The 15,204-nt window shown below is 38.8% G+C and overlaps 1 protein-coding gene across 1 annotated transcript in view; it reads right to left on the bottom strand.

Annotated features, from left to right (window-relative positions):
• LOC124711226 (protein I'm not dead yet-like) overlaps positions 1-15,204 on the bottom strand; it is a 258,445-nt gene that overhangs the window by 58,264 nt on the left and 184,977 nt on the right. Inside the window, exon 2 of the mRNA XM_047241185.1 lies at positions 6,794-6,965. Coding sequence (XP_047097141.1) covers positions 6,794-6,965 — 172 coding nt within the window. The remainder of the gene's footprint in view (positions 1-6,793; positions 6,966-15,204) is intronic.

The following is a 15,204-nucleotide window of genomic DNA, read 5'->3' as shown; positions in this document are numbered from 1 at the left end:
TTTTAGTCAGTCTAGCAGTTGGAGTCATTCCTAATGTTGGAGGAACTGGTTAATGTGCATGTTAGTGAAGGGAAGTTAACTGAGGATACTCTGCATGTAACCCAACATGCATATCAACCAGGCAAATCATGAAAAAGCACTTCATCAACTTGTTGGGAACTTGGAAAAAGCACTACACTTGCAGGAAATTGCTCTGCTTCTGCCTGGACATTGAATGGGCTTTTAGCAATATAGACTTTGAATCCACGGTTAAAGCTGCAGAAGAACAAGGCATTAACACCACTATATGTAAGTGGATTAATACCATGCTGAGTAACTGATAGAAGCCATCATGTGATGAACACCACCAGAGGATGTCTACAAGAAGGCATTCTGTCACCACTACTGTGGAACCTAGTGGGGACTGAATTCCTCAGACAATTAAATACTAGTGGTCATATCTGCAAGGATCCACAGATGATGTAGTCATAATAATATTTAGCAAATTTGCTAGCATCATTAGAATAATGGCACAGTGTACATTGAAAATTGTGCAAAACTGGTGCAGGAAACAGACTCTAAGAGTCACCAATAAAACTGTTGCAGTATGTTCATGAGGATACATATCCAGGACACATACTGAAATCTCACGCTCTTTGACAAAACTCTACCAGTACAGGGAAAGTGAAGTATCTAGAGGTAATCTTGGATGCAAAATTATCTTGGACCCCACACATAAAGAACGTACGTTCCAAAGCGAATGATGTGTTTATGTGCAGTAGAAGGGCCTTTGGTAAAAATGGGTCTAAGCCCCAGGAGCATGTACTGGATATATACCGCTGTAATGATACCTATGACATGTTTTGGGGCTACAGCATGCTGGAATTAAGTACAACAGAACATGGCTGCTAAGGAGCTTGGTTAGGTGCAGAGGTTGGCCTGCTTAGCCATAACAGGTGGAATTAGCAGCATGCCCACTTCTGGGATGGGGACTATTCTGGACATGCTCCCATGACACCTTTGAGTTACAATGGAGGCAGCAGCAGGGACATACAAAATCTGGAAATAATTAGAAACTTACTGAAAATGCAGACCCCCCCCCCCCCCCCTCATCAATATAGTAAATGTGGTGAATATAGGAGTGGTCAGGGAAAAGCCAGAAGACTATACAACAACTTTGGCTGTTTCAATAAATCTTTCAACGTAATAATTAGAAATAGGTAGCAGTGGAAGAATGAACCTTGATACCACTCAGAAAACATAGTCTGGTTTACTGACAGATCAAAAAGACAGACAAAGGTGCTGCAGCCTGGGTGTAAAGGGTACAGCCTAGACTAGAGAGAGTAGCCTCTCTAGAGAAACTTGTTACATATTCCAGGAGGAAATATCTGCTATCGGAGTGTGTGCAGAGGAGAATTTCCACAAGTGCTACATGGATTGTGCCTCTACATTCATTGAGACAGCCTAGCAGCTCTGAAAGCTCTATCAGCCCCTGCAATGAGATCAAAGATCATTGCAGAGTGTCATGAAGCCCTTGTAAGGCAAGTGAAAAACAACAATGTAAACCTGCTGTGGGTCCCTGGTCACTAAGGAATCAGTGGCAATGAACAAGCTGATAGGCTGGCCAGGACAGGTGGGATACCTCAATCTGTTAGACTGGAACCTAACTTATCACTAGGCTAATGGTAACAACAACGTTATGCAGCTAGAATAAGAGGCATACAAAGAATATTTGACTAATAAAAGGACTGCACCTACTCATCATCACAAACTTCATCCAGTTCGTAGCTAGAAATGAATGTGACAGAAGTAGGAGCTCCAGATAGCCAAGAGTTTAGAAAAAAGCAGCATTTTTGGTGGGATCAGGTGGGGCATGAACCATTTTGATTATGTAGTTTCCAGGCAGTGGCTGGCACAGTGGAAAGTGTGAACGGTGAGTCGAAAGTTGTGAGATCGAGTTGCTGAGTGGACTTTTTTTATATTTTAAACTCTTATGTTACTTACAGTGAAAATAAACTGAGATAGTGCTCAATATTTTGCATTTGACATTAATACACCCTCCGGCCAGGAGAACAAATTTTTTCTGTTTATCGATTCATGGAGAGGACAAACAAATTCACAATTGTATGACAAATTTTTCAGGATGAAGGAGAACTGCTATTGTGTAGTAGTAACAAGATCCCCCCAAATGCACAAGGCTAATGAAACCTTGTGATGCCTCAACCGTAAACCAAGTGTAAGGCATATTTTCTCCAAATATTGGTGAGGATAACTGGTGATGCACAGTGAAATGTATTTGGATGCAGTGTTGCTTGTGGCTCTTGATGAGATAAGAGAATTCTTTCTTATCAGAAAACTTCATAAATGCTCCTATCTCAACGAGGGCCACAAGGAATCATATCCTGAGAATACTGCATCAAAATACATTTCACTGTGCATCACCAGCTATCCTCACCAATATTTAGAGAAATGATGCTTTACATATGGTTTGCTGTTGAGCTGTGTGACGAGAGAGAACTTTTTATGAATATAAACCAAGTCTGTTTTTGATGAGAAACTTTAAAACAACCAGGTAATTGTAAAAATGCAATGTCTACAATGTGTGCAAGATGCTGAGAAATTTACTGCTTCCCCTGTCTTTGTGCTGAATATTACCCCAACATGTGTAAATCATCAACTGTAAAATAATAAAAATACATAATTTTAAATACAATGTTCTCCTGTTTGTCTTAGAATTCCTTCCTCGAAATTTATTTCCAAACTTAAATTTTCCCTTGCTGTTCCTCTTCATGCTCTTTATGAAAATGTTAATAAGTACAATAATTGAGAATTATCTCAGTTGATTTGCAATGTAAGCAGTGTAAAAGTAGAAAATGTCTCTGTGCAGGGACTCGATCCCAACACCTTGGGATTACTGCTCAGTAGTTCTGTCACTCCATCAACTGCTCTCTTTGAAGTGGGCTACCATAAAAGGCTCATGCCTTGCCTGTATCACAGCAAAAATGGTGTTTTTTCTAAACATTTGGCCATCCAGAGCTACCAGATTTCTGGGCAAGCCCTACATCTACAATAAATTTGGACAAATTCAGTAGTGATGAGTAGGTATGGTCCACTTGTAAGCTCCAAATACAGAAACATGACAAGCTAATGATGTTGAATGCATGTTCCAAGAGAAGTTCTGTAACACTGCGTTTGAACAGGAGACAGATTAAACTAATGGAAAGACTGATGACAGGCCATGGGAACTTTAAGGAATGCCTACACATGGCACGTGCAACATCTTGTGTCATTCTGCATGATTGGTCAGAGGCTAGCAGTAGCTAGACAATGTCATTATTTTCCCACGCTTAGGCTGCCATTAGCACCACAACACAAATGGCTGCATTTGGAGTGGTGACTTGACAGGACATGCAATCTGCTAATGAATGGCATTGTACTGTGTTCAGTGGTGAATCCTAGATCCACATTACTGCAGATGATGACCACTAGTGATAGTGGTGGTGACCTGGGTAGAGGTCTCATTCTTCCAGTGTTTTGGAGAGGCACAGGAGTGTTTCTGCTGGCGTCATGATGTCAGGGGCAATTTGGTATGGCTGAAAGTCATGGCTAGTTGTGATTGAGCAACTCTGATGCAAACAATGGTACATCACAAACATTGTACATCCTCATGAAATGCAACAGTATTGTAATGCCATTTTTCAACAGGGCAGGTGTCTCTATGAACTATCTGCATGATGTTGAGGTGCTCCTATGGTAAGCAAGATCCCCACATCTGACCCTGATAGAACGTGTAAGATAAGCTCAAACATCAACTATGTCTCAGCGGCAGCATCCAGGATATCAGGGACCAGTTACAACAGTTGTGGGCCGGCTTACTTAAGGAGAAGACACAACAGTTTTATGACATCCTTCCCAACAAAATCAGTGCATACAGGGTGTGATGAGAAAGTAATGGGAATTTCTGTTTTTCTTAATGAATCTTTATTTATTCACCAACATAAATTTCCTACCCTACAAAGTAATCCCCCTCAGATATGAGACTTGTGCCAGTGCTTTTTCCACACTTGGAAGCATTTCTGGAACTTACTTTTCATTATTGTGTTTAGCTCCTTCGGCAATTTTGTTTTTAATCTCATAAATGGTGGAAAAGTGGTGTCCTTTCATGGTTCTCTTCAGCCTCAGGAATCGAAAGAAGTTGCAGAGTGCCATGTCCAGTGAATACAGTGACTGAGGCAACATAATGGTTTTGTTTTTTGCAAAAAATCATGAACAAGCATTTAGGTGTGAGTGGGAGCATGATTGTGGTGCAATTTCCACCAATGGTTTTGCTGCAGTTCTGATACAAACAGCACGTAACTTGAAGGTAGTATTTGTCATTGGCTGTACAACTGTAATACAGCAATTCATGATGCACTATCATATTGTAATGGAGGAAAAAATTGAGAAGAACCTTCAAATCTTATCAAACTAGCCGGATTTTTTTAGGTCTTGACTCTTCAGGCAGTTTCCATTGGGACGATTGGGTCTTGCTTTCAATGTTATACCAGTACACCCATGTTTTGTCACATTTTATAATTTTCTTTACTATTTCTGGATCATTGTCAACTTCATTCAGTAATTCTTGAGTGACACCTATGCAATGTCATTTTTGGTTGAAATCCAAAAATTTCAGAGCAAACTTTGCTGCTACACATTGCTTGACCAAAACATCTGAAAAAACTGCTTGGCATGAGCCAAAGTATGTGTCAAAATAATCAGCAAACTCTCTGATGGTGATTCAGCAATTTTCCAGAACCAACTTTTTACTTCTTCTGCATCGCTGTCAGTAACTGACATGTTAGTGTGTCCAGGGTTGTCATTATCTTCAGCGACATCTTGACACTCTTTGTAAGATTTACACCATTTGTAAACTCTTGTCTTACCCATAGCAGATTCACCAAAACCCACAGTCAACATTTCAAATGCAGTGCTGCCATTTATTACATTTTTAAAGCAACATTTAATGCAAATATTTTGATCCATCTTTTCCGAAAGAAAAAACTCACCTAGTGCTTGAAAGCATGTATAACCTTTTTGACTGTCAATAGTAAACTAAATATTCAAAACAGCTGAAAAAGCAAACATACAACTGGAACATGTGTACCAACAAGGCAAAAAAATATTTTGAAAATCAGATGTATAAAGCCCATGAAATTAAAAAATTCCCATTACTTTTTGGTCACACCTCATACATCCAGACCAGGTGGGGTGTAACATCATATCAATAAGTGAACTCATACTGCCAAGTTCTTTGTAAATTTGACTCAATTTTGTAGTAATTGAAGTAACATGACATATCTTTTCAACCTACGAAATTTCACTTCATTTCCTCCTTACCTTCTGGATACTTCACTTTTTTGTCAGTGAGGTACTTAGTGCTGCTAAAAGACACACACAGAAGTATATGAAACTATTCTAGCATTCAGAACGATTAATTCATTATTTGAGGAGAATAGGAGGGATATTTTGGGGAAGGTTAAAAAAGGCAGAGTAGTTTACTCTTATCCAGGATGAGAGGGACTTACCTGTTGTGTGGATAGCAGGGCAAGATTGTTGTGTACCCTCACCCTCATGAGAGGTGAGATCCTCTCATCCTGGGTAAGAGTGAACTACCCTGCCTTTTTCAACCTTCTCCAACCTATCCCTCCCTCCTCTCCAAATAATGAACTGGAGGATCTGAAGGCCATGATTGTATCATGCACTTTTATATGTGTTTGTCAACAATACTAAATATTTTGCCTCCTGAAAGTAAGTACTGTTCAGCAATCAGTCTCATAATTTTGTAGCTTTATCAAGTGAATTTTGCTTTTGATACAATCAAAATGGAATCAACAAATCCATAAAAAATAAATAAGAAAGAATGAAAGAAGGAAAATTGTGTGCTTTGCAATTGTGTCTTAAAAGACAGAGAGGCAGTTAAAAAAATGAACAATAAGCATATCCTCTTAAGTTGCCAACTAAAATTTGTGTTGAGGCCTTCCAATGACTATGGAATTTGTACACTCACATGTCAACATAGTTGCTCTTTACAGCATTTGTGGATACTATTAAAAGCTCTCTTAATATTACCTGCAACCATCGCAACCATGCGATATTATGTAGAGAATACAGTAATAAAATTAGAAAGATTAATGACTGTACAGGATTTTAAAGTAATCATTCTTGCCACATGTTATCTGTGAGCAAATGGGATAAGGTTTAGATACAACTGGTATGAAGTGCACTACACAAAGCACACCATGTTGTCTAATGGAATTTGGATGTAGCCATAAATACAAAGAATAGGATGATTATAAATTATTTGATGATTTAATAAAAGTATATTATCACCAACACTGATGCATAATCTTACCACAATTTAAAAGAGGGAAGTTAGAAATTATGATACTGCCACTGAATTGTATAGTTATCTAGAGAATCATGTATACATTTTTCTTATTGGAGAATATGGTGTCATTACTAACTGTAGCTGTGTGCTTCCATAAACACAAAGAGAGAATGTTCTTGTGTTTCAACTTGGCATTCAGATATTATGCCTTCAGATATCTCAATAAAAATGTAATATAAATATATTTGCAGCAGAAAATGCATTTTTTTTAAAGATGTTAGGAAAACAGAATTTTTTTCAGTTTTCATTTAAAGTCTTTCTTCAGAGCTAATTTAATTGTAGATTTGCTGTGGCATAGTTTGAGATATGAATGACAGTTGCCTTTAGACGAGTCAAGAAAAGCAATCAGAAACACAAGCAACTACTAGGCTGTATATGCATACTTACCTACAAACATCATGTTGGTTTCTTTCAGGTACTGAATGCAGACATCATTGGAACTGAGTATGCCCAGCATTGGATACAAGACGACAGGCAACAGTGAAGTTATGGGCAGTGGGAGAACTTCTGTCATCCAGTAGACGGCCATCACAAGCACAACAAAGCCACATCGTGACTCCTGCAAGTGAGAAAATGCTGCCTTCAGTTGCATACTTGGTGGGCCATTTGAAAGTTTAAAATGATTTTCTGCTAAATTCAGTTTCTGTCTTGCAGACAGGTGACAACACTGTAATTATTTCTTCCTTGCTCTTCCTGCTACACAATACAAGACCTCTTAAGTAGTAGTGCTTAGTCAGTTACTTATGTGTAAATAAATAGCATATGATAAAATGTAAACCGAGAATAAATGCATGTGATTTATACATATTACATGACTGAAATCACAATTTTTACTGTGCATATTGTCTAAGTACTTGTATTTTATATTTGTTGATCTAATACTATTATACAGCATAGACTGTACAGATAATACTGGACAGATTAATAGGGCATAATGTAACAAGTTTTCACAGAAAATGACTTCATAGTGAAACAGTGAATGGAACTGTGCATAGTATGTTAGTTAATTTCATGTTCCATGGATCATTTTCTTGATGAACCTTTATTATGTGGAATGAGTCATTTTACATTTGCACTGCAAATTTATTTGTAAATATGGCCACATGCTGAACATTTATAAGTTTTATTATTATTATTATTAAACATCCAGATGTCAGTAATTGCAACCCACCAACTTTTATACATTACAGTAATAGAAATTCTTCTACAGAATAGAAGGAGTTGTCAAGGAAAATCTTTTTCTGTTTGTTTTCAAATTTCACTTTGCTGTCTGTCAGATATTTTATATCACAGGGTAAGTTATCAAAAAATTTAGTCACAGTATGGTGCACCCCTTTTTCTGTCATGACAACTTGAATGTGAAGTAATGAATGTTGGTCTATGCCTGCATAACTGTTTATTTTTAATAAACTAACACGCAATACCCATACCATAGCACACATAGATTCTTTGACAAGGTGCATACATATTTATCCCATTTCAAGTGCTGCTGAACCCACAGATCCCTGAAATTTGTAACATATTTTCCATAATTAAGTTTTTCAGCCTTTCTTTGTAAACAGTTTTGATCATATGGATGAAATAAATTATTAAATTTGAAACATATAGCTAGCTTATTTTCTGCTTGTACACTTACTGCAACCTATTTTGCTTTTGTTAAACCACTCGGAAAGTTTTGACATAGAATTCTGCAGTTGTCTTTACAGTTTCTACACTCTAAAATTGCAAGTGTCATTGTTTCTGAGCACTGTTCCCCAAATGGCAATTTTGAAAACTTCACCAACAAACTGGAAAGCTGTCTGTCTCATTTAGTGCACCTAGGAGCAAAAATTGCCTTGTGTGGAGACTTCAACATCCATACTGGTGATGGCAGTAACAAAGAGAGGATTTTTATGAACTTAATATGAAGCTATGGACTATTTGTGGCAAGTTATCTACCACCAAGAGGAGATGTCTGTCTTGATACAGTTGTTACAAACCTAAACAGTTGGGACTACAGAGAAAGTGTGGTCAACCCTATGCTTGCTGGTCACAGTGCAGTAATCATGAAGCTATGGACAAACTCAGTAAGTACTCAACAAATTCCCAGCTGGCATCCAAATTACGTTTTCAGAAGTAGGGTTATTACAAATAAAAATTTAGATGATTTGAAAACTGCGGTGTCTTCTGAAGACCGGCATCAAATGTGTGAAGAACTGGCACCAAATAATACATTCAGTTCCATGTTCCAGATTCTTAAAGTCAGATCTGATGAAAATTTTCCACTAAAACCCACGAGACATCCAATTTCCAAATCAAAATACACACACAAAACTGTCAAATGAAAGAGCTGGTGTACCTTTAGATCAGCTAAAATAAAATGCATAGTTCAACACCTAATGAAAAAGTCAAATACACTGAAGATATTGGCATCAAGGACAGACTATACTGCAATTACCTACAGGCTGAAAGGAAGTACAGAAAAGAAGTAAAGAAAGCAAAGAAGGAAAGCAATGGTGGGTTTATTGAATAAGCTCACAATCCTTGCAATGCAACATTGGATCTGATTAATGAATATAGGCAAACGTCCACCTCTTGCTCTAATTCTTGCAGTCCAGATGAATTTAATGAATATTTTATAAACACAGTAAAAAGCACAGCAGGTGAAATTCATAACTTCAGAACAGATCCTGTAGTTGCTATGAAATTTGGAAATAAATTTAGCATTGTAATGTGGATGAGTGTGTATCCAAAAGACATAATAAAAATAGTAAAAGACAACAAATACTCAGGGACCCCTGCTATTTACGGCATGTCCTGAACTATATTGACAACTGTAGTTTGCATAATAGCTCACCCATGGCCAGCAGTAATAAATAAATGCCTCTCTGCCATGGAATTTCCAGACTTCCATAAAGTAGCACACACAGTACCAGTTTACAGAAAAGGTAAACTACATCAAGCTACAGACCTATATCTATCCTATATCTATAACACCAGTGCTAGCCAAGGTGATGGAAGACATAATGAAAGATCAGCTATTAATTTATTTTGAAGGAAATAACCTCTTTTATGATACACAGCATGGCTTTTGGAAAGGCAAGTCAACTACAACAGCAGTACTTGACTTAGTTACAAATAACAGTCAGGGTTTTGAAGACAGGTAGTCGATAGCATTGGTACTCTGTGACCTTAGTAAGGCATTTAATTGTATCACACATAAGGCCAGTCTCAGCAAGCTAACATCACATGGTACTGTGGCTGTTGTTCTACAAATTATCAAAGCCTACCTAAATAACAGACTACACACTGTATCAGTTCAAGGAGCAGAATCAGAGCAGAATCAGTTGAAATGAAGTTAATACATGGCAAGCTACAGGAGTCCGTAATAGGGCCCTTGTTGTTTTTTAATTATATGTATCCAATGGGCATAACTTGCAGTTTGCAGATGACACAACTTTATTCTAAAAAGTGGGGAATGATACTAGAGCACTGGGTGACACAGCAGGTGTTAAGCTTCTGGCCTTTTTCATTCATACCAAGTTAACCTATACACTAAACATGTAGGCCTATATTCCAAAGTCTCACAGGTCCTGTAGTTCTTGAGGAAAATAAAAAGTTTTATACCACACTAGTACCGTACCTATTAACAGTATTCCACAGTCATATCAGCTACAGGCTGTTACTGCAGGTCATTCTGCAGGCTGCAAGAATGTGCTTCTGATACAAAAGAAAGCAACAAGGATCATTACCTTGAAAAAAAAAACTGACCATTCCAAACTAATTATTTCCAGATTAGGAGTTCCATCTATTTTCAGTCAATATATTTTCAACTGCCTTGTTCACACAGAAACAAATCAAGAGACCCCAATACAGCACTTGCTACAAATACAGTATAGGGCCTAGATAGGCCATGATGTCAATTAAAAGACACAGAACAGCTTCCCAATGATGGCCCTAAAGTTATTTAATACTCTACCTAAGGATATTCAGTAATTACAGCTCAAACAATTTAGAACTAAAATTTCGTGTATACTAAAAGAGCATCCTTTGTACAGTAAAGAAAAATACTTCTGTGGTGATAGAACAGAGTCTAACTGAGCTGCAATTCAGTGCCAAGGAAAACAGCAACAACTCTGCTATTTTACCACATGATTGTCTTAATATTATAATCTACTTCTTATAGGCCTGTATATGTTTTACAGTACTCTCTTTAGTATCATAGTTTAAATTGCAGTTTTTTTTATTAATTTTAATGTGGTAATGTTACTGTAAAATTAACATTATCTGTCCAGCTATGGCTGGTGAATGACGAAATGGTAGTAAAAGGTAATAAAAAAATGTAATATAACAGATTTTTAGAGGCTCACATGTTCAATTAGATCATTTACAAAATAAGTAGGCCCTAACTTATACAGCAGGCTATACAAAACATAAACAATGTTGATTCAGATTTCGATAAACATGAGCTATTCTCTAATTTTGACTTTTTTGCTTCGATTAATCTAATGCAAAGGGTGCACCCTAATGACAAATCCTGGTACCGGTAATTTGTTTCCCCTAGCCTGAGCGATTTTACATGTTATTACGACGACATCTCGAAGGCAAAACAAAAATGCCTTATTGACAGCAGGGCGACGTCAGCGTCAATTGTTTAGTGGTAGTTTCTAGGGATGATTTCATTTCAAGTTTTGCTGCAGGTGTAGTAAGGTAATAACTTCACTACAAAATTCTGTAGCAAAATACGTATAACTCATAAATATTAGCGCTTGGCATATCTGTTGTTCACTTTGAAGTTCTTGTAACGGTAATGGAAATATCTTAATGACAACAGAATCGATATATTTGTTTAGAAATACCTATAATTGTTGTTGTAGGCCCGAAAGATAGCAGTCAAATTTCAGTTTTCTAATATCGTAGACAATATATGGCGCCAATTATGAACTGAAGGATAGTACAGGCGCGATTGTTAGCTAATTTTGAAGATCGTTTCCTATGTGCCAAGTTATTTTTATCTGGTGCAACCTAATCATAATTGATCTCTTTCTCAGTTCGATACCTGCCGCTGAAAGAAGTACCATTGTGGCTGTCCCAGGTCTGTGCTAATTTTGCAGTGCTTCGTTCTTAACCGAACCATAATGCCTCATTACGTAAATCATTTCTGATAAATAAACCATGCATAGGGACACACTGAACAGATTGTAACAGTTACAGTATTTTCCTCGTGAAATGTCACGTATTTGAAGTTCTTGTAACGGTAATGGAAATATCTTAATGACAACAGCATCGATCTAGCATATTCTTTCCCTCAGATAATTTAACAAGTTTTTAGTTTTTCTTAGTTGTGTAGAGCTACGTTTCTAAATTATGGCAGTTAAGTGACTGCACACATTTAGTTTGTTGACGTCCTGAAAGTAGTTTCAGCGGGGTATAGGAAGCGGAGGAAGCATGATCCGCCTACCGAAGCTCAACACCTGGACAATCCAGTTCTGGCGCTAGTGTACACGTATTGCTATTGGTTGGACATTGTGCGACAATTTTGACGGCTGCCGGACACAAAACACTCGTGGATCGAACCCGACCAACTTTCACAGGCTTCAGTCGACCCAGAACAAGGAAGCTCTCGTTCTGGACGTTGTTAACAAACTGTACATACCAGGGCTTAAAGCTCGCCCCCTCCGCGCCCGATGCAACGTGCAATAACCACTCATAGACGTGTGTCGCTGTCGTGATGCCGAAACAGAGTGATTTATCTGACATCCAAAAGAGCATGATCATTGGTTTTCGGGCCAAGGGTGTAAGCACTTCCGAAACGGCTAAGCTTGAAACTGTTCCCTTGCTACCATGGTTAAAGTACATATACCGTCCAAAGCAAAATGGCGTTGTTCAAAGCCGGCGCAGAGGCAACTGTAGTGTATCACCCAGAAGAACCAAGGGACTACAAGCAGTGCGTCTTCAACAACCGTTAGTTCCCACAAAAATCAAACATCATCATCATGATCGTCATCAACGACCCTTCAGCGAACGTTGCTGCTTATGGGCCTCGAAGGAGGCGCTTGGTTCATGCATCCATGCTGACTGCTGTTCATGGGCGACGAAGGCTGGAATTTGCACGCCAATACGGCAACTAGAAGCCCAGTGAATGGCGACAGGTGTCCTTAGCAGGTGAATGACGTTTTAGGATGTATCAGGCAGATGGCCGTTAGCATGTACGGCCTGAAACGTCAGTAAACCAACACCGTGCAACAATCGTCGCAAGGATCCAGGCCGGGCGAGGGAGCGTTATGATTTGAGGAATATTTTCGTGGCATTCCCTGGGTGATCTCGTCATTCTGGGAAGCACAATGAATCAACACAACTAGGCATCCATCCTTGAGAACCAAGTCCAACCACCCCAATATATAGTTATTGTTTTTCCTCGACAGGGCAGCATCTACCGGTTGGGCAGTGCAACGTGTCACAAAGATCGCAGTGTATGCATGGTTCAAAGAGTTTAGCGCAATCCTCTGGCCACCAAACTCCCCGGATTTAAACCCAATCGAGAATCTGTGGGACCACCTCAATCGGACTGTACGCGCCACAGATCCTCATTCGAGAAACCTAGAGCAATTGGCCATGGCACTGAAACTGGGATGACTCCACAGCCCTGTAGGTACCTTCCAGAACATAATTCACTCTATTCTGCACGTCTCACAACTGTCCGTGCTGCGATAGGTGGTTATTCAGGCTTTTGATAGGTTGTCACATTAATATGACTTGACAGTGTATTAATTTGATGATTTCACTCTGACAACTTTTGAAAACGCACGTGAATGTATACGAGGTGCGACAATAAAGTACTGAGACTGATTTTCTTTGCAAGATGTGGCAACCCTGCAGGCTTGTGAAGGCACAATATCTTTGATGTTGGTCTACAAGCTGCTTCTAGTCCAAGCGGCACATTGATGCAACTGCTCAGATGTGAGTTGTGCTGTAATAAGTTAACACATATTTGTGTCTCTCGTCACGGAAATGTGGCAACCGATCTGTTAGAGCAAACGGAAATCTATCCAGAATTGTTAAGCTGTGTTATCACTGGTGATGAAAGATGGTTTTTTCAGTACCATCCACAGACAAAACGCCAAAGTTCGCAATGGTGCTCAAAGGGATCACCCAGACCAAAAAAAGCTCGCATGTCAAAGTCAAAAGTGAAATGCATGCTTGTGTGCTTCTTTGATTCCAAGGAAATTGTTCATAAAGAGTGGGTGCCTCCTGGGCAAACAGTTAACCAATATTACTACAAAGAGATTTTAGAAAGACTTTGTAAAAGAGTCCTTCATGTCCGTGCCAACATTGCTGATAGTCGGATTCTGCATCCCATACTGCTCTGTCAGTACAGCAATTTTTGATCTCAAAACAAATTTCAGTACTACCACAGTCACCTTATTCTCCAGATATCGCTCCGTACGACATTTTTCTATTTCCAAGAGTCAAAATGGCGGTCAAGGAACACCATTTACAAACAACACAAGATATCCAAAAAGCTGTCACGAGGGTCTTGGAGGATATTACAGAAGATGAGTTCTAGAAATGTTAGCATCAAAGGCAGAAGCGCTGGAAAAAGTGTATGCAATCAGAAGGAAACTACTTTGAAGGAGTCAACACTAAAATTGGCTAAAACGGTAAGCAACATTTTTTTCACATCCGTCTCATTACTTCATTGTCGCACGTTGTAGGTGAATGAATGTTCATTTCATCACAATTTCTTAATATATACATCCACGAATGTGACCCTGTGATTAACATTGTCATTATTACTATTTTTATTATTATTACTATTGTTGCTTAAAAACATAATTCACTGTAGCGATACAAACGTTTTGAGAAGACTAGGAAAAAATGACGAGACTGAAGGCAGTGCGTCAGACTTCCAGTCTGGCGTTTGATCAACTGCTGGACGGCTTGCGCTCCACAGGCTGCAACGATACGTGCTTCTTAATGTGGAATAACCTGGCTATTCAGCCAGCGGTACATATTTAAGAGAACATATAGTGCCTACTTTTCTTTAGATCGCGAGTTACACCCACGAAGATCACATCTCACATTCATCCGGAGATAATTCAATGATTACAGATACCTGCAAGCCTTCGCGGTCTGAATGTGGACATTAGTTCTATAAGGTAGCAGGTAAAACCGCTATTTTCAAAACCAGTTTTTTAGTCAACCGCAGCGCTCCACTCGGCTAGTCACAATACAGGGTGTCCCAAAAAGAATGACCCGATTTTTAGTAGAATTATTTATCAGGAAGATGGGCTTAACACCAACAAATTGCATACTAAATTACTGAGAAAAGACAGAAGTTTATAAAAATCCATCCTAAGTGTTCAATATATCCTCCATTGGCTGCACGGACGACATCTAGCCGATAGCCGAATTCATCCCAAACTTAGCGTAAGGTGTCTTCTGTCATTGAAGCTACAGCAGCTGATATTCTGCTTTTTAGTTCATCAGTGTCACGACGTAAGGGAGGAACGTTAACATATTGTTTAACATATCCCCACAGGAAGAAATCACATGGTGTTAAGTCAGGGGACCTAGGAGGCCAAGAGTGTAAAGCCTGCTCTCGCGGTCCTGTACGCCCTATCCAACGTTGAGGTCAGAGCTCGTAGCGACATCTAGCGGATTTTTTCTGAAACTCTAGACCATTATGATTCCATCTAGCGCTGTTTCAGTTACCTAATGACATTTGTCTCAATATTATTGCAAGCTAAAATCTGGTCATTCTTTATGGGACACCCTGTAATTTTGTTCCCTAAAAAAATAAAAACTTACTTGGCATG

The sequence above is a fragment of the Schistocerca piceifrons genome, chromosome 8 (genome assembly GCF_021461385.2).
Source record: "Schistocerca piceifrons isolate TAMUIC-IGC-003096 chromosome 8, iqSchPice1.1, whole genome shotgun sequence".
Lineage (NCBI taxonomy): Eukaryota > Metazoa > Arthropoda > Insecta > Orthoptera > Acrididae > Schistocerca > Schistocerca piceifrons.
This window is presented reverse-complemented; position numbering and strand designations above follow the sequence as displayed.